Source organism: Clavelina lepadiformis, chromosome 5 (assembly GCF_947623445.1).
Source record: "Clavelina lepadiformis chromosome 5, kaClaLepa1.1, whole genome shotgun sequence".
NCBI lineage: Eukaryota > Metazoa > Chordata > Ascidiacea > Aplousobranchia > Clavelinidae > Clavelina > Clavelina lepadiformis.
In genome coordinates, this window is record NC_135244.1 from 8763944 (window position 1) to 8785262 (window position 21319).

Below are 21319 nucleotides of genomic sequence, written 5' to 3' on the forward strand. Positions count from 1 at the left end.
AAAAACTTAAAGAAAAAAGACAGAAAATTTCATTTAGGTGACGAGTTAAGATGCTGATCTTAATGACTGACTGCCGCCGAGGTGTGAGAGAGAATACCATACATAGTCAGATGGTTTATCTGGTGATCTTAAGACTGCTGGTGGTTGCGGGTTAGACTTGTAATTAAGGCAAATTTAATGCCATGATTTCGAGGGCCAATTATGCGGGAGAAAGTCCTCATCAAGTAATAAACAAGCGAAGTTCTGCTAAGTACAGCGCAGACTGTGCTTTGGGTAAAAACACGATTCTAAAAACGACACAAAATGAGGAGAATATACACCATTCCGACTAACTAAACATTTACCTTGCATGAGAGTGAAATATTTGCAATTCCATCTGCAGTATGTGACTTACATAAATTTTAGTGCTAAACCCAGAACCATAACACCAATATTTTTCATTTTTAAGCAGGAAGTAAACTTGTTCTTTTTTCCAGATTAAAAGACCGATTAATGTCTTACAGCAAAACTGACGGTCAACAACGGGTCTTCCTCGTGCTAGGTAACCGTTTTAGCACTCGATGACAGTAATAACCGGCAATTTGCGGTCGTCGCTTATCATTATGAGATCGACAAAGATTATTTGCATGGCTATCAAACTGATATGAAGTGGACGCTGCAACGAAAGAACGCTTCCCTGACAGCATCAAATCTGACGACCGCACGACTGTAATAACTAATAAGTATTGAAGGTTGAATTAACTATAAGTTGCAACATACATTTCCCGTTTAGGCGCGTTAATATTAAGAATAATATTATGATACCCGTTTTTGGAATGCTAGCGCTTTCACAGCCATTATGGTTGTTCATGACAAGCCACCTCAACACCAATGTATGGAATTTAAAATGACACAAGTGTTGTCAAAGTAGTGCTGAAAAGCACACGGACGTGATCGTCCCAGGGCTGAAGCACTTGTTAATGGCCAGATTTACAAGTTTCTAAAATAGTTTTGCTGCGCCGATAGTTTGGCCACGCTGTCGCAACTGGCAAGGCAGTAAACGTCAACCATAAACTTCATAGTGGGCGTAAAATCGGCTGCAATAAAGAGTTGCTCATTCATCGTGTTAAGCGTGTTTGTTACAGCAGGGCCCCAACGTACAACTGTCTACGCCCAAATGCTTTTAAAAGCCTGAATGAATTTGTTATAATCTATAGTGGGCAAATATACGGGGAAATTTATTTCGGTTTAAGGTTGGGCAACACACAAAGAATAAGATGATCGGCGGGATAGCCGCAAAAGACTTTTATTGCATAATAATAGCGTCCATTACTGTCGTGTTTCTGTCCTAACGAAAGGTGATTTACCACTGTTACTTACACAGTTCCGCGCTGTACATATGTCAGAATTAGCGGCCTATATATTTTTTAAAACTGCTGTATATGTCTGCTTCGACAAATAAAAGCAACGAAAATTGGCGCATTAACATCGGCAAGGCTTCATCATGTCATAAGAAAACGCAAATGCCAATGAGAAAAGAGTTTTAAATAACAGTATTGTTAAAATAATCGCTTTTGCGTAAGCCAATCTTAACTGATTAAAATTTTTAACACCAAGATGGCACTAATCGTAGGATTTTCCTCAACCCACTGTTAAACGAAGTAAGTACAACACCGGACCGTATTTCAATCGCCAGATGATCCGGTCGACTAACATGGGGGTAGGCAAAAAGGAGGTCGCATCTGCTACGGATTATGTCTCAAGATACTGAACAGAAGAATTTATTTCTATCTCACTCCACGGCACACTAAACATATCATTGCAAACGGCGTAATTTGGCAAATATGATTTTAAACAAGCAATTCTAATAGGCGGTATGTGGCAGTTTGCGAGACCTGTCATTTTCTTAAAACCAAATGATCTAAACATATTTTAGATATCAGTATGCGGTGGAACGTGCGATCTTAACTTGAAAAATCTTATTTTGACAATAAGAGAAACGCGGAATGAACAAGATGCCGCGAACAATGCGTTTTCATGTTTAGTCTAATCTGGCACTTAAAAGCAGCCCCAAGACGCGGATTTGTTGTGTACAAACGTATTAGTTATTAACTCGACAAACCAAAGCGAAGTTCCCATGACCTCTGCGAACTTTACCTTTTATTTTTCCCTAGCCTGCCGCACTCAAGAGCGAGATGTCAATTTCCATACATGGGGCTGTAAAAAGACAACTAGGCTTTCATCGTTTCGCAGCGCATTCACCTGACGCGATGTTATGAGTACTCCGTTTTACCGCCGCTGATAGCACATCGAAGTCATGTAGAACAAGCGACTTTTAACCGCGTTGAAATTCGATACAGTTGGCCAAACACACACCTAGTCTCGATAAAGGCAAGGCGTTGGTAGAACATTGTACGCTTACTTCCCCATTCCCTGTAATTTAAGAGTTTAACTTTCTCTAGCACGTGGTTAATCAGCTGTGATGATTTTCTTGGGTCGAAATTTGCTAACTGACCAGACACAAAAATAGACAAAAGTATGAGATAAATCCCCTTGGGACGCTTGACTGGGGTTATGTCCATATTCTCACGCCTTGAAACTAATCGTCTGTAATGTTTAAAAAACATAGGCGATTCCAATATTATCAAGAAGCAATTCCATGACTCCACCGTTTGGGATGCCGGCGCCGTCAAGGACTTACGCTCTTGGTCTAAGTAGTTTATGTGACGTGTTGAATGGAAACCAAAAAAATTGTCAAACTTTGTCTTTTTAATCGCTGTCCGAGAGCAATCCACTTTTACTCTCCCTACCATCAACTTTAGAAATGGGGTAATACGTAGTGAGTAAATTATTTGAATAACTCGGAACAAAACAGCCTCTTAATCCAAAAGCCGACGGCCTTTCAATTGTGTGATCATTTACGTAGCAAACTAAACAGCTACCGGTTTGTTATCGCCCAACTATAATGTTAGTTGCCCAGGATTTGCGACGTCATCGGTATGGCATTCTTTGTTTCGTATAGCCAACCACAGCAAATTCGTTACGTTGTCTGTAATGCGGCAAGATGATCACGTATAGCGGAAAGTGGCCAATCATTGGTCGATTTGGATGTGGCCTAGGTCCAAGGCAATCGGTAAACAAGGATTTTTATCTATCTATAAACAAAAGCAAACTTTTGCATTACGGTTTCTAATGTCCATGCTAATCACTTTCAAATGACCGTTTAGTACGCGACTGACCATTCGACATCAAATTACCTTAACATGAGTTATTTTAAAAACAAATACAACAAATAAGTGTCCGAAGTTTGTTTACAGTAGGTATGCGGCAACAATTAGCAAGTAACGCAATGTGATAGAAAACCCTTAGTCATGTGCAAATCTACTTTGTTAACTCAACGTATGTATGTCAAGAATGTGCATTGTTATTAGTATGACAACCAAACAGCAGCCAGTACGCGAAGCAAGACTGCCAAATGTGTTATTATTGGATTAGGCAAAGGGGCTGGCAAATCTGGCAAATATAATCCTCTGGGATGAATACCCGCATTTCGGATAACGTGTCTATAGGTCATGCTCTTTGTCAGAAGCGCACAACAAAGGCAAAGATGGGCAGATGTTGAAACGCTCACGTCCTTCTATTCTATGGTCTCGACCCCAATCCGCTTATCCGGTGACCGACTCTTGCCTGGGCCCGTTCCGCCCGCGGCCAGTTCGGTCGGTCCAAATTGCGAAACAATGCCATCAGAAACACCGCCCATCTAGAATTTTACGGACAATAATATCTTGACTTGTCGATGGTGGCAGATTATAATTATCAAAAAAGTTACCGCCGTACGAGCCGCATTTAACCACCAAAGGAAAGCTTTATTTTTTTCGTGTAAATAATTTAAACCGAAGCTCGCCCAAATCACATCGTTTAAATTCAGCAGCACGCAATGCTACACCATCTGTTACTGTCGTTGGCGGTTTTCGCCTGTCACCGTTTCCAAAAATTGCGAGGGTTCGAGTGTAGGCCGCGCAACCGCTGAAGTTGAAGGTAAGTGCGCTGGCGACGACTCTTTTTAACGCGGGGCACGAGAATGATGGATGGCGAGTAATTTGTAGCCGGCTCGTTCATGCAAATGATAGTCCTGTTTTCGGACAAGTGTTTCGGCTCTCATTTGGCGCTGGCAACTTACGTTTAAGTGCTTCAAGTCTTTGTGCATCGACTTACTTTACAACCAGTATCCCAACAACAAACAAATGCGCTTGGCCTGAAACAACGACAAGCAAATCACTAACTACCTGGACAATACGAATGAACTTTTAACCAGATATGGGATAATCCCGCAAGAACCAAAGGCAGAAAGGCCAAAAGGTTTACTGGCCCCAGGTTGACATGGAATGTGTTTATGTTACGTTAAGTTTTTGTTGCGCGTACTGTTTACGTTTGCCTGTTTTATTCATGTTGCAACTGTCAGGGCATACGCAAAGGGTGGTGCAATGGATTCGGGAAAAAAGTATTTGGCAAAGAGGAACGAACGCGGTGATATCAAGTTAATCCCGGTATGAAATTGGCGACCCTACCTATCAAAAGGTGCACTTAGCAGTCGACACCGGCGCACATTGTTTCCAAACGAACCAGGTAACGTTACTTTGATCATTCGTAAAACCAACAATTGCGGCTGGAAGGGCCATAAAGACTTCACAGGACCATTGTTCTAAAGTGCGGTTCCCTTCGAAAGACTTTAAACAAACCGCAGCATTATATCATTCACGCATTATCCACTAGAAGCCGCTGAAAAACTAACAACTTTCCTTCGTTATCAATACTACAGCATCTTTTGTACATGCACACCATTGTGCACCCTCCTTAGACAATGGCAAAGAAGGCGCTCTATCGTACTATAGGAAAGAATAACTTACAGTTAATATTTTGAAATTCATAGCGTTGAACTTTGAGCACGTCTTGATAGATTAATATTCCGTACAAAAGACCATCTTCAAAACAAAATTATATGATCAAAAATGCTTTGGAAATCCTCCAGATTTCGAATTTATTCCGCAAATAAATTCTTTTCTTCGGAAGCAGTTTTCAACAATCCAATAAGTTTATAATTTATCCGTTAAGGTTATATTCTTGTTACTGACAAAAATAAGTAAAATTGTGTCACTGTGTTAATTTTGAGGAAGAACAACTTAAAACGACTTCTGGTAAAACCCTTACAATCGGGTTTGCAAACTTGGCAATATCCTGATAAAGTGGCATTTAAATTTGTAAAAACACAGCTTTGATTGCATATTTGATCGATTTGACCGACGTCAGCAAGAGTTAGGCTGTAACCACTGTCATAATAAGAAGGTGCAGGAATGTTTGAAGATGATTCTCCGCCGGCCTGGCAATCAAGAGCTATCTTTTCGGCAATTATCTTCGCTAATAATATCCACTAAAGTCCAGCTTTGGTTACTTGCCTTGGAGGTGGAACGTAATTTTGGTTCTACTTTCACTGTGAAGAATTGCTAGGTACTTGCTTCACCTCGAGTGCAATTTGCTACGTTTGCCGAATTTTCATGCAACTTTTCTGGCAGACACAACGGATACACGCCGATGTTTAAAGATCACTTTCCGCACGGCGCAAAATCTAGACAAAACCACATACAGGGTCTCACATCGTATATAGGAATAACTATCAGTGCCTTGTCTGGCTTAATAAGCGCATACACGGAGCTCTCTAAAAATCTGCAAAAATACAAGTATAACGTCTGCGCTATCAGGGCCGCTAGGAGGGCACGAACTATTGCGAGAAGCAGCGATCGCTTCGAGCATCGAACAGCGACTGAACGCAACGGCGTCTTCGATTGTTGAACTATTGACCGCAAAAAAAGAAAAAAGGTCGCTCGTTGAAAGAAACAAAATAATGGAGATCGAATACAGTGCGAATAGGCTTTGAAGAAAAATCTGCCAGATAGAACACGAATCCCCGCTGGTTATTCGCCCCGCACTAATCTGGTGTAAACTAAACTGTCTCCACAAGACACATGGAATTGCATGCAAGTAGTTAGCATACTGACACTTCGGCTTTGACTTTTCTAAAGACGTATCATGGTTTTTGTGCGGAAGTAACAAATTGTCTCACAGGGTCCGAGTAACAATTTAATCCACCGTTGACGCCGATATATTTAGCAAAACATTAACACTCAGTTCGCAATTGCGTTACCGCCTGCGCATCGCGCTGGCCCCAGCCCAACATATTCAAAAATGATAAACTAGTTTTGGTGTCACTAGCTATATATTGCTCTTGTGTAAATAAAACGTGGAGCCGACAGAGCGAACAAACAAGGCCGTGTGCAACGCAGATTACACACAGTATATACTGGCCGGGGACTAAATCATCATAGACCAGCAGAGTTTTGGGCAAACCTAAGTTCAAAAGAAATGTTACCAATGCCTGGAACTGGACGTGATACGGATTAAAACGTTTTGGTAGCCAAATACCGGGCACCAGAAACCTTGAAACGAATATATTTTAATTCTTTTTTCTAAATTTGATAATCTTTGAAAATCTTTCGCAGTATGTTCTTTGGGTTTCCAGTTATGAACAAAACGTGCGAGAAGGGCGTACTTAAAATCCATTAATTTGTTTACGACTTTCGTTTCCGTCCGCTTGCTGTTACCGAGCTAAGGCCGCTTTGGGCCGGGCAGATTTCCTTGTATACACACTAACGTGGCGAAACACATTGCATGCGGGTCAGCAACCATGTTACGCGGCGCGTTACGCGCCTACAAGGACATCTATGACAAACACATGTCACAAAGAAGACATGCAAGATGTTGACGTTTGCACGATAACTTTCGATTTGTGCAATGTCTTGAGGTCAAATGGGAAATGGCTCCGTAGGAAAAGTGGGCCACCCGCGCTACATTGCCGTTGCAGCTTTGTTGTGTGATCATTACAATTAGTCGGATCGTGGTGAATCGCAGTGATCCAGAAACACGGCAAAACGGCGGAGAGGATGCCACACCAGACACTACACTGTTATATTGTCATGCGCGACAGCCTAGTACACCTTTTGCACATTAACCGCTCGGCCGATCAGCGAGAGTTATTTCCTAAACGCCGTAATTAAATCAGCAGCGAAACAGGGCTCATCTAAGTGGGTACGAGTCACGTCGAAATTACGTAAAAACATTGAAGTTGGTCGTATACTATAGTTTGAAAGCCAAATGATATAATTTGGACACGGAATGAGGAGCAAAACATGAGCTGCAAGACCATACTGAGAACTCCTGCTTGCAAGCTGCTTTTCGAAGATAAACGATCGGTATCAGAAAAAGTATTCAAAAGATCACAGCATTTGCTTGAACCTAATTATACTGAATGGTTCATCGATTGTCACCAATTCCAGGATCGTTGTCTAAGTAATCGCAATAATGTTAAAAACCATAGCAGCTAACTATAAGCAAAAGATAAAATAGGGAGTAATGGAGCAATTGAAATTCAATACCACGTCATAAATATTGATTTTTAAGACCGAAACAGAAATAATTAAACGCGACTACTACTATAATAATATTTCTGTAATATGCCAAATCGAAGTTAATGCGCGTGTAAACGAAGCGAAGGCAAATGAAGAATAAATTTTCAAAAGATGGTCGCGTTCTGCCCTTGAATATACGAGTTCCAGGTGCATATGAAACCAGAGGATTTCACAGCCGGCGTAAAGGTAGAAGATTTATATCGTTCCTAGGACAAACACAGAGACGATTTGACAAGTAGCACAAATCATCTTTTCAAGCCGCTTTGGTGCACCCTATTCATTTTCTGTTGGCAAGGTTGCCAGGAATAAGAAAAACAAATACAGGCTCCTTTTGCGAAAGACGGATAAGTAATTTGCACATCTGCCCGTTCCCGAAACAATTCATTTCATAATCGGGGTTTGCGTCATCGCCGTGGGAAGAAATTACCGGCATTAACAGTCTGGGTTGGTCGGTTGATGTTTTTACAGGCGAACTATAATGGCAAAATGTATTGTTTGGTTTAGGGCAAACCTTGTCACGCAAGTAGATGGAAATAGAAGTTCAATGAAGGTGATGGTTATTCGACGGAAAGATAGACTTTTAATTGCGATGACCAACGCACACGGGAAGGCAAAATTCCGCAGACAATAATAGTTTGGAAAATTCCTATAGGGTAGTTGGAATGATTTTTAATGCGATTCTTTTTCGGTAAATGATGTTCAAGTGGGCTACTGATCAAGTGCCACCAAACAGTTACAACTTACATAGACATGTGCTAACGATAAAATATCGAAAATCAATCAAGAAAGCTTAAAAACAAAAAACGGAAGTACCTCAGCAAAGCCTATTCCGTGCAATCGTGACTTCTTACATAGCAAACTACATAAATCAGCTCCTTTGTGTATATACTGCCCGTAAGCAGTCCGAGTTAATATCAGCATGCCATGTTTACAAACCTGACAAAAATCGGCGAAACCTGCTCGTATTGTCAATATCGTTGACGGACACGCAGCTAGCAAAAAATGCCTACCAACTACCCTCCCGTTTTCGCAATGTTTAACCGTTGGGGCCTTGCCACGGTTTCCTGTGGTACCCTACGAGTGCTATTATAACTCTCGGGCAATAGAGTGCACGTGTGCTAAAAAGCCAAATGATAGGTTATGGGGCAAACATTTCAAGTAGTTCGTATAGGTTTAATAGGGACAACGCAACAGTTCACAGCCGGTTAAAAGTTTCACTGACGTCTAGCATAGGTGACGTAATAATTTCACAACTGGTTGTTATTCGAAGGACAAAAACTCGTTGAAGAATTAAGATTTTTATCTAGCCATCGTAAACCACGTCATTTCCATGGTTTTTTAAGTTCTTAGTTAACGCTATTCGTCAAGAAAACAAAACGTTTGGGATAAAATAAGCCTGAAAACAAGACTGTTTATGCTCGTAAAAGCCTTGTTTGTTAGGCGGTGTTGTGCCACTGGCATTTTTTGTCAATTAAATCTTACGTGGAAGGCGGTCAACAAATAAATCGAGATTTAAAATTAAAGGCAGCAATAAAAAGGTGTAACCTGCAATTAACTACGCTTCTCCAAGTATATAAAAAAAAACGATTCTAAGTGATGGCTTTGCTAAAAGTTACAAGACAAACGGCGCCACAACGATTACTACCGAAGTGCCAGTTTGCTTGAAACGGTTTACCACGGCAGCATAAAGCTAAGGTAAAAATGTCTCGGATTTCAAAACCTTTTCCGAAGACAGCTGTTTTAATCGCGTTTGTTATTATTAGGCTTATGTTCTGAATGGGAGAATGGGGTTTTGGAAATTACTAAACTTCACTAAAGCTTCCGAGTCATTCGCGGGAAGATTACGTCATAAACTAGGTTCTATACGTCATACACTGATTAGGTACTTAAAGTTGACAGCAATTGTCATGATAAGTTATAAATCTATTGTTTGCATAAGATTAAGAAGACCTTAATTAAACGACCATTAACGTTTAAAACGTCACCTTTATTTGTGTTTTATTTAATTGTTCCAGCCCTATTCCAAGCGATAATTAGGCGCACGTGTCCACGCTCGGCCTGTCTGCATCATATTGCACCAACAAAGGATAGAATAGAGGTTTAACGCCTCCAAAATTAAACGATTCTTTTTTCCCTTAACCCTGAATACAACTCGCGAACTTCCACGCTCGATCTAATTATGATTTTCGTCTGTATAAAGATAGGCTGTACTCAGAAGACTGCAGACTTCGATTCGTACCAAGAGTTTACATTTTTGATTTCGCCCGGCAGTGAGTATTCAATGGGCGCATACACCCGTTTTTGTACTATAAGCATTGGCATCCTTTCCCACCAATAAGAATAAGAACCAAAGCTATAATTTTCCGGCTATTTTACTGAGGTATTTACGACAATACTGCTATAATATGTATTTGGTTCAATAAATAACATACAATTATATCATTAAAAAGTTTTATGAGTAATCGTTGCTGGAATTGGAAAAGACAGTCCTTTGTCTTAAGGTTAAATCACCTCCGAAATATATTTCGCGTGCGGTTTACCTCAAGGAAAAGCGAAATTATCATACCATCAGACAAACGGGTAATTTGCAGCGTTGTTTAAACTTTGACTGTCATAAACGTTAAAAATTCGTCTTGCTTGGAAATGCTGCAGAAATAGGTTATCTCAGCTGCCCTCGCAAAGTATGTAGAAGTTGTTTTGATGAGTTAAAACCCGTTTTTAAATGATAGGTGTATATTGGCAACACACAAGTGTGCTATGTTACGAACTTCTCTAACCGCAAGCTTCGTACGAAAAGGTTAGAAATCGTGGTCAACGGAAAGTGTAATATATAGTATAAGCACGATGCTGTCAAAAACTATGCGACTGTAAATCCGCACCTCTTTTCCGTAACTTGTACAAATTTTGGGTGAGATCTGATTAAAATGTTTTCTAAGCATTTGTCTAGGATCTATGCGGGAGGCATACTCGTTACACAATGGGTTACGTTTCTTTGACGTCATTGATAAGTTTGCAAATCATAAAAAGTTGACATGTTTGTTTTGTCAAAACCTTGATCACATTTCGAGGTGTTTGAAAGTGCCGATACTTTAAGACGACTGTTTCCTGTAAATGTGATTTCGTTGTACGAAAAAGTTAGAGCCATATAAAACTGACAAAATATACAAGAGAAGCGGTCAATGTGTTAGTCATGTCCACGCACAATGAAACTGGATTCCCATAAATGGAAACCGCAAAGCGTCTATTTATGTGGGAGAAGCGCGTGCGCGTGTTTACCGGGCTTGTTTATCGTCTTTGATAGCTTTACAATGTAGCAATTTTGTGTGAAAAATAAAAACACTAGAATGGCTTTTTTTAAACTATATTGCATACATGCGTCTTGATATCTACATCAAAGCCTCCAGGCTAAATAACAGCCTTCAAGCAACCATTCGAAACAGTTAACAAATAAACATGAGTATCGTACAACGACGTACATGCATAAAACCTCAATTTTCTTCCAATACAAATATCTTAAGAGCAAAAACTAAAAGCAGTTTCCGAATAGAGCTCAGATTACGAACATAACGCGACACTTACTCGAAATTACAAAGCAAATGTGGTCACGACCACTTAGATTAGCATTGACGCGAAATAACCTGGACCCCTTGAAAAACTTGCCACAGCGGGTGACGTGGGCAAGGGGCATAAAAGCTTACAAAACAAATACATTAGGCACAACACGGCGGTTGACAACTTACGTGACTGCTGGCGAACACCAGTGCTCTTTTGGATCCGTTTATGAAGCATGTATTGCATGATAACGATGTCTACCTATCTGATCAAAACACGTTCAAAAACAGAAAACGGATTTCGAAGTTGAGGAACAAAAACAACCCGGTTGCCCTCGAAAAAGAATTTCGTTTTTCAGCAACAATGGGTCATGGCAAAATTTAACATTATTTATTTCATAAATTTGATTCATCAAAGAATTTCATTAATCTATATGCGAACGTAAACCTTTCGCACGTTTTCCTACAAGGTTTTATGAACCTTAACACCATACAAGGTGAGTATAACGACTGTATACAAAATATAACTCAGTCTATTTAAAGTAACGGAGAAGCGGTTTAAGCAAAAAACACGGTCATTCTTGAACTTCCAATATTATCACCATCTTCAACAAGGAGAAAAGGAATTCCTTCATGACTTTTTGCTCGCCCTCGATTGAAATTTGACAAATGGTCCACCAAAAAGGAAAGTTGTACAAAAAGTTATTTATATTGAAAGGAAACAAGATCTTTCATGAATCATGTATAAAATTGAACCGCGCAAAAACAAACGTCGGTACCGTTATTTGTGATAAAATTCCGAACCAGTCGTCGTTTTGTCGGCAGCCCCACGCGTAGCAATACATGTTGTTTCTGCATACCAACTATCACGCGATCAGCATACTGTAGCTCCGGACCTGCGCTCCGACCTTCAACAGAAAATACTTTCGGCTAATATAGCTGTGGTAGCTAGGTAGGGGGTTGGTGGATAAAGCGTGTGGTTCACGGTTTTCATGTTAGTTTTTTTTTAACCACACTTCGTGTCGGGCGCGCATTTCTGGCCAACTTCGTGGTAGGCGTGTTTGAAGCGGGAATTATTATTCATTTGAAACGGAAAAGATTATCGCTCATATGTTCACGGCAAAAACAACACGAAATGTACGTGATGTAAATCTCGGTATTATATTTCCATAGCGACGATTATTTGTTCAAAGCTCATTGTAATTTTACAATAGGGGGAAATTCAATGATTCCAAACAGTTTGTATTACATATCAATGACGTAATTCAACGGCATACAACCTACTATAAAACATTACCTATAGTAGCTCTTCCATTGCGGATTACAAAAAACGTATTGGTTTGTATTCTAAAATAAAAACATTTAGTGGTTTTGTGTCTATGTCTGTACTGACGTAGCCTGCGTTTTGGGTTGTCACAAACGGCGCCTATCCCACTTCCAATCGGTGGAAATATACGTAGGAGCTGAACTACAGCTTAAGAGAAACGACTGGAATCTTATCACTTTCCGAAAGCCTGTAATTAAACCAAGCTAAAGTGATTTTTCTATATGAAAGCTGATAAAGTATCTCCAACGACTACATACAGCGCTGTAAGATCTTCTGTTTTAGCGAATGACTCCTGCTACAAATGCGCCTGTTACGTGAGAAAATTACTGGCCTTTGCGCTTAGTTGTTAAGCAATTTTAATGCCACACTCAATAAGTGCCTATGTACGGTGGCCATGATCAAATTAATGGGCATTAGCGATTACCGGAGCATGTCGCCGTCTAATCATAGAATATTATATTCTCCATTAGGCTTTCGATGAAAAAAGTACAAATATGGTCACTACAGTATAAGCAGGCACAAAAATAGCAAGTTATTTTGTACTGCGCTTTCAACGAAATTTCAACACCCTTGTTGAAAACAGAAAGAAAGCCATTGCTACGAAGACCACAGAATACTATTTAAACGGGTTGGCAAATTGAAAGCTACATTTAATTTTCAAATTATAATATCTCATTGTTGACAGTTCTATTGATATTGATTTTGACTCTAAATACTTTAATACTTTGAACGTAAAAATCGATAACGTGAAAAGGGAATCATAGCCCTACTAACAGCTAAAAATTACCTGATGTTGACCAACGTACTGTACACGCAACAAAGCGAGCAATTTCATGATCAATAAAGTATTCTTACTATTCCTATACACTTAGCACTTGATCGAGTATGGCGCTTTTGGGCGTTCTAAAAATGGACAGGATAAGATAAGAACGTCAAAAACGTGCCCATTCGTTATAAAACATATACGTGGCGTGGCATAAACCACACAAACGCATAATAGAAAAATGAATGACTAATCCCCACAGTGGCGTTATCACTATCGGATACGCGTTTTCATTGTGTGAACCACGCCTCTTCCTTTTCCAAAACCACCTTTGACCGGTGTAAAAAGAAGGTAGCGGAATCAAGGAGGTGACAAAAATAGAGCAAGACAAACTAAACTTGATATATTGCGTCACTAGTACGACCAGCTTCTTTATGTTTAGCAGAGAAAAGACGTGAATTTCGGGCCTTTTTATCCATAATTACACAAGTTCTTTGTAAAGGGCAAAAGAATGGAAAAACCCTACCATTGCAAATAATTGCAAACAGGTATTGTGGAATGAAACAGTTCAAATATATCTGAGGGCGAAAGAAGGTTAAACAGCCCAAAGCAAATCCCAAAGACAAAAGATTATGTGTAATGTTATATCCGAATTTATGACATCATTGCAGTATTGTGTGTCCTGCAAGGTCATTCCAGTTGCACTTTAACATACCTTCTGTACATATACGTTGTTAAATCTTTGAAGTAATCTTTGTTCTTATACTACTTTTAAATTGCAATAAACGAGTTTTCCACTGATAGTTTAAACGCTAAATACAACCAAATATACTTTGGTATTAAAAGCTTTTGCTTGTCGACTTGTAATTCGTATTTTATTCTATAAAATTCCCTTTTTCTATACATTCCCAGAATTTCTCGCTCAGTCTACTAAGTCGTTATTGGTTCGTACGAGTCGAGTTCGTTCTCGGTACAAACACAAGTCACAGATTTACCAAACGAACAGTGTTTTGCTTAATTACCGTTACTCGCACGAAGCGAGCTGGTATGGCATAAAATTAATGACGTTAAGCACAGGTGTCCAAACAACATAAACCTAAGATCGTATAAAAACACTGCGCCCGGTTGGGAAATCGATTTTTATGTCTGATATTCCAAATAAACCGATTCATTTATTTGCGCTGGTGATGAATCAATTTGTCAGGTTAACGACAACCGCAGTACGTTAGTTGCTAACGGCTTGGTACACGAACCGCATTAGGCATGAGTTTAACTACGTAGGCAAATGTAATTATCACGTTGTAGTCGTTGCATGAACAATATTTCATGAAGCGAACAGGTTTGCTACCAACATGCATGAGCTAATTCTGCAACAAATCTTTGCAGCGCCTTGCAACATTTTTACAAGAATTAACTAAGAGCGTGTCGGCGTCAACAATATATCTTGACGTCTAGTTGATGGCGCAACATTAAGGTTATAAATATATTCGCACGTATTCGTGAGGTTAAAAGAATGGTCGGTTATTGTTGAAACATCAAAGAATTCAGTTCTGTAACGATCGGGTATTAGCGCTTGTAAGTGGCGACGAAGGACGAACGACGCCGGGAAAGGCAAGAGATGCCTGTTTGGCGTCAGGAATCGAAAGACTGTGGCGGGTCGTCAAAACTTTCAAAACAAAAACGGCCTTTTTTCTTGCCTTTGCGTCTTATTATAAACCTTCTATATATAATGTACAACACTGATGCATAAACATGGCGCAAATAATATTTGCATTGGAAGTTTAAGAACACACACATAGTTTCCTTATTACTTTTTTTGATCAAAGTAACGGATTTGGGCTAAAAGGGCCAGCTTTCACGCTTTTGCTGAAAAACGTGGTGTTTTATGCGCGTATCTATCAGCATAGTTTCCGTATTTACTCTCGCCGAAGCTTCAGTCGTGGCTAAGATCAAACAACTCTGACAAAGTGAAAACAGACCAAATGCGGCTCCGAACGGACACAAACGCTGATTAGTTTGCGGGTGCTCTTACAGCCTTTGGCCTACGGTTTCTGGAAAGCCTATCTTGATGGAAAAGCGTGTCTTCAAAATCTTTTCATCTAACATAAAACGATAAGACGGGAAAAACGAAAATTGTATTAAGTCAACAAGTAACTACAATATAAAAGCAAATGCGATGACCCAAAGATAAGGGCATAAAATGTGACGTTATATAGGCATATGGGTTTCGACGAAACAACAGATCCGAAAAAAAACGATATAAATCGAACATGAAAGTCCGCTGATTAGATAAGCGATGGTCTTTAAAAGGCTCTTTTACCCTTGACAGAAAACAAAAAAATGGGCTCGAATTAATCAAGGATCTGTTGAATCTAGAAATGTTTCCGATAATTAGGTTAGAAAAACAGCGGGATGAATAACAATGTCAGAATGTGATTCATATGTACTATATCACAGGCGTTAGGCAATTAATATTAAAAACAGCAGGATTATATTCTGCTGAGTGTATCGGACGGTGAAGTACACTAATTGATATGGATAACATCGACATGGATTCAATTTACATGCTTTTCCTTATCTTTGAACGATCGAATTTTTAAGAGTGGCAAATAAGTTTCCCCTTAAAATGCGCCAAAGAAACCACAGCCCGGCAGAAAAAATAAACAAGGGCAAATTATGATGGAACAGTTTGAATTTCCCCTTCTCTGCGGTGGAACGCATGCCAGAACCTTACAGTACTATACTTTGGTTTAAATCATATTACGATAAGGCGTTAGCAGTTCAGGTTCGACATCTATACGCCTGTAACAACTCCCTTCTGCTTGAAGTAATGCATTACTGATTACGTCATCAATTTCGGAAAGCATTTTTTGTTAAAGTTAATCTACCGTGGGTTAGAATTTTCAAATCACACTGATATGATATAGTTGGATATGCGAGTGAGCTACTGACGTTTAAAAAGTTATGTTAAAGGTGTTGATATTATCCCCAAGGCAAGAACCTGAATAAATAGGCCAAAGATTGCCATACTCGGAAGGTTGTATCAACTTTTCTAGATAATCTCTGACTCATGTCAAAGTAACAAGTTTGATCGCTTGGCACAGTAAGTCGCTTCAATACGAAAACATGTGATTTTTGTGGACGGTATAAACGTGAGAAAAATACTATTTATGTCGCGCCGCAATAGCGTAAATACCAGCAGCCGCTAGGCGATTTTATCGTAACAGATCTATGATCGAGTAACCCCTTTTTCGTTTATCTGACCAATCAATTGACCTAAGCCAACCCACGAAGACCACTCCAATGTCATATTTTCTCATAAATGCTTAGACAATTGGTCTAGACCAGGATCTCCACTTCTACATGTAACAAGTAGCGGACACCTGCGTCAGCATAACGCGGACTATATGGCGATCAGGGTATTGCGATCAAATTTGGATTGAAATTACAGAAAACCTTGATCTAAACAATCACGCTTGTTCGTTTACCGAATGAGGTCGTGATAATAAAAGGTCGGTAGGCTTTGTAAATATCGTAAAAAGAGGATGCCAATTAACTTACCGCCGAATAAAACGTTTGTGTTTGGTCGGTCTTCGTTCAGAGAATGTTAGTTTGGTGTATTTCATTTTCTTTTAACAAAGGTGCAATTAATAGGTGAAACGAAAGTAAATTAGAATGAATCATCTCTGTCTAACAGCATAGCTAAAAACGTTATCCTTTACACAATAATACACCCGCGAAGTTAACGTAACTGTTTTAAATTATACTTCTTGGCAAAGGTTTCGGCCAACTATGTGGCCACTTTGGAATGACGACAAAAAGCTCGACTTTTGGCTATGACAGCCGGTCCAATGAGGAAAACGCATCGTAAATCTTTATTCTAAGTTTTCGGTTACGGAGTAAAGAGCATGTCCGGACAATAAATTTTGTCGCGTGCGACACAAGTAGGCCGTTTTGAGCTGGGAAAATGTTTATTCGGACGTCTCGCTGTGTGACTGAAAGTTGGTTGTAAAATGGCACAATATGAGACAGGCAAACGCAGCACCTGATAGCGGCTAGTCTAGCGCTGCCGAACACCAAAGTGTTTGACAACTGTACAGAGGGCGGCGTATACTTGATCTTTCAGATATCAATAACTGTCCGACAATTCTTCAAAGCGTATCGACAGCAAACCAACCTATACGTGTATCTCGTTAAAACATCAATGTTGCGCGTCAGCAAATACAAGTCTGTTTGTAGAATTTAACATTTCTGATTATTCAGTACCGTACTACTGCCAATATTATCCAACGTTATTTCAGCCATTATGTCAGACGAATGATTGCGAAATTTCATAAGCTGGTAATGATATGGCGGCAGGACTTTGATCTCGTTTAAACCGGTAAACGGTAATATTAGACAGAAAATAATTTATCTTTATTAGATATCCCTTTATCTCAAAAGTTTAAGGGAGATTGGAAAAGTGAGTACAAATATTTCGTGGAGCAAACATCTCCATAATTAGCATGCTCCTGGCCTATGCACAGTAGTAAATGTCACTAACATAATGCCCTTTCGTTATACAAAAAGGCGGGCAACCCATTTTGCAGTTATTCCGGACATTAACGAAGAGTTAAAGCCATGACCTTTGGAAATATGAAGAAAACAAGCAAATGATGAATAAAATATTGCAAACTTTGATCAAATCAAGCTATCGGTTCTAGCCATTTCCGCAGCAAGCCTTCTGTTCGTGGTTTGGAAGAAGTTTATTGTACTATTCTACTTTGTTTTCACAGGTTCATATCGGCGCCAATTAGGTAGAAGAATTATCGTAAAGTTACTGCGTTTGTAGGCACTGGCGCCTACTATAGACACAAAGCTCGTTGTAGAGCGAGGAGACAAAAGCAACAAAATACGGTTAGAACCGGGAAAAAATTTAATAAATGCGATCTTCTTTTTAATTTCCATCGATGGGAAAAATTACAAACTTCTATAAAGTTACGTGACTGGGTGTGAGAGGGGGCGTTTGTGATGTCAGATTTTTGTGTGATCCAAATAAAATCAAGTCGATTGAGTAGGTCCAACGTCCAATCAGCAAGTCGATTTTAAAACACTTACACGCGGCGATTATAGTTTGGAGCTGCTTCTGTTATACAGGCCGTCAGATTGCGGTTATTATACAAACGAGATTGAAATGCTTAAGTGGATGATGTGTGTGCTCATCGTTCGTCCAACGTATATCACCGTGTGACCTGCCACTTGTTTTATGTGGCGCTTGGCGTCGCCAATCAAACAAAATGCCTTGGCAAAGTGCTTACCGTATGAATTTATACATTTCGCGAGGATTGGCGAGCGCCGAAAGGTGAATGAACTCAGCTAATGGCTATAATTCGTAGGCGGGACTAACAATATTGACAGCAGATATGCGAGATATAGTGAATATTGTTTGTGACTGAACCGATCGGAAATTGTGATAGGCGTTCGCCAAGGCAGACGTACGATTCCACATCTTTTTTCAACTATAGTATTTGCTCAGGCGAAGAAAGTTCATGCACTACGGGGACGTTTGCCTCAGTGCACAAATATTGATATTAAGACGAATTCCAAATAGATTTCGCATGTAGGAATTAGACTTCACTGACGAAGGATTTACTATTATCAGCTCAAAATATATCATCACTCATCATTATCTGAAAGAAGGTGTATTTATCCACCGACGAAGGGACGTTTTTGGGACGTCTTGCACAATCAAAACACAGGCGGTGTTTTTTTCATTTTCCTTGCGTCATAATCCTTCTGCAGCGAAAACTCACCAAGAGAAAAACTAGAGATATCGCGCCAGTACTTGATAATAGTCATAAGTATGGCAAGAAAACACTGCTAATACGTAGTCATTAACGAACCCATTAGTTTGTGCTATTTGAGATAAGGAAAACCACCCTTTGGTATTTCATGTATCAGGTCCAACTAAGTTATCAACGTTGAAAGCATAAAGCCAATACGTGCGATCGAATTTGATTAGGTTCTACGTTTTCAATGATGATGTTTTTTTGATGGGTGGGTACTTCAGGTTCACAACAAACTCGTCAAATGAGGTTTTAAAATGATGCAGGCCAAGCGAAGAAATCATTCACAACTTTTAGTCTGACAGCACATTGCTTTCGAATTTGAATCTTGTTATTCTCAACGCCGTACGTACACAGCTTACGCAATGACGCATCGAACAAAAACGAAATGCAATGATAACCAAAAAAGACTCGAAATCCGTGCCTATAAGTTCGAACTAATTCATCTGCCTCCTTCATGCTTATCTCGTGTCTGTTGACTTATGCGTTCAAGTGTGTGTTAATTTCTTATTATTGCCACCTTCAAGTGGCCAAGTCGGTCGTTCACCCGTAGCATAGGAGTTATACGTGCACACATATCGTGCTTTGAGAGAATCCGGAACTTCCCACAGTCCAGCTGATACCCAGCACTTGAAATTAAATTATCATCATAATATCAAGAGTGTTAAAAATTCTCTGCTAACCTAATTCGAAAAAATCCTAAAATGAAATTAAACTGCCTGATTTTTGAACCATAGTCGATATTTACGAGTGCTTCTTGAACTGTGGATTAACAAGAATTGAAACAACAAGAAGAATGCTGCCATGCTCGACAGAAGCTCGATGTGAAAATTCGATAGTGAAAAAAATTACTGTTCTTCCACGCCGTATTTTCTGATAAAATCTCATTATTACTTGCGGGGTGTAGGTGAAAGATCAAACTACGGTAGGGTTGCATCTATAATTGGATGTAGTAATGCGACCCAGAATGCCATGATATTTTGCAGTGCTATGGGCGCCTGTGATTGTTTTATTGATTTAAGCATGACAAATGGTGAAGATCAAGCAGCTATTGGCAGAAGAACTTATATACGAAAAAAGTTGCTCTTTCGAGACCAGCGTAAAGTGCGATTAACTTTCTTCTTGCACTACTTATATCCCCCCTACGGACGGCAGGGGTCGTGAACCCTTAACCCGAAATATAAAGGCTAAGCTGATTAATTGCTCTTTAATCTTCAGCGATACATTGAAATCGTCCCTTAATGCGGAACTTTTTGACACGAATCGATGCAGGACGCTTTCTGTAAAAAAAACGCACATAAGCAATTCTCGGTCTTAGTTGGAGGAACAGATAGACAAAGTATGCAATTATAAAAGCATGTTCTTCTCGCAAAACCTGCACAATCTCACGCAAGTTTCGTATGCCACAAGACCAGACAAAAACCGTTCGCAGTCAACAGCATAACTGGTCATGTGGATTAAGTCTAAAAGTTAACAGTTTGCTCTATATGGGAAGATGAAATTATATTTACTGCATAACAAAATAATTTCGGAATTCCGGATTCTTGGATAAGTTTGAGATAGTTTTGGGTGATTTGAGCACAAGTGTCGAATGCATTTGAAGAAAGTTCCAAAATTTCTTAGTTTGAATTGTTATTACGGAGTTTGATTGATATTCCGACTTTGGGATTGAGGTAGATACCCCTTTATATCTGTATGGCTTATACAGTTTATGTAGTTCTCATAAAAGCAAATATTTAATCCATGATAAACATTTTCGGAATAACTTAGACGAATACTAGCGCGGATGGTGTTGTGGGCGAAGGAAAAGTTAAACAATGACCAGTAAATCATTCACTGACGGACAATTGCAGACTAATAACTGGGCCCGATCAGAGAGCGCGACATATAAAGACTGCATTTGTACGCAACGAGGCTTGCGCTTTGTATAAATATTTTGCAAGAATGGCCGCATAGTTTTGGTGAATTTACGTCCTGGCTTCAAACAAGTATGTTTATCGATATAACCGGTCAAATGTCTATGTTAGTATAGGTGACTTGTGAAACAGTGATGAACAAAATTTTCGCTTACTATTTCGTGTGCCATATCGTGAAACGTCATAAGCTGATTTTGTCAGTTCTGGGCTGGGGACATTTTCGGGAATAATAAACATACATGAAAGACCACAGTACATGCAAATTTATAAAACCGAAAAACGTTTTCATTTATGGAGTGAAATGCAAAGTGTCAGTTTGGTTTCTTCATACATGGTTAAAACTTTTAAGGTTGGTCAAAGAAGGCAAAGGTTTTAAAGAGCAGTAAACCGGAAATCTTACCCGATTTTTACAAATGCAAATGGATACACAAAACAAAA

At 39.5% G+C, this 21319-nt stretch overlaps 1 protein-coding gene across 4 annotated transcripts in view; it reads right to left on the reverse strand.

Moving 5' to 3' along the window:
• The window catches only part of LOC143458921 (E3 ubiquitin-protein ligase PDZRN3-like), a 41562-nt gene that overhangs the window by 15426 nt on the left and 4817 nt on the right, over nt 1–21319 (reverse strand). The window contains exon 1 of one of the 4 annotated variants that reach the window (XM_076955831.1): nt 11830–11928. The exons of 1 other annotated variant lie outside the window; for it this stretch is intronic. In XM_076955831.1, coding sequence (XP_076811946.1) covers nt 11830–11895 — 66 coding nt within the window. In that variant the 5' untranslated portion in view covers nt 11896–11928. Of the gene's footprint in view, nt 1–344; nt 4848–4886; nt 5918–11829; nt 11929–21319 lie in introns of those variants that run through there. 2 more of the 4 variants (XM_076955832.1, XM_076955833.1) reach the window with 2 other exon arrangements.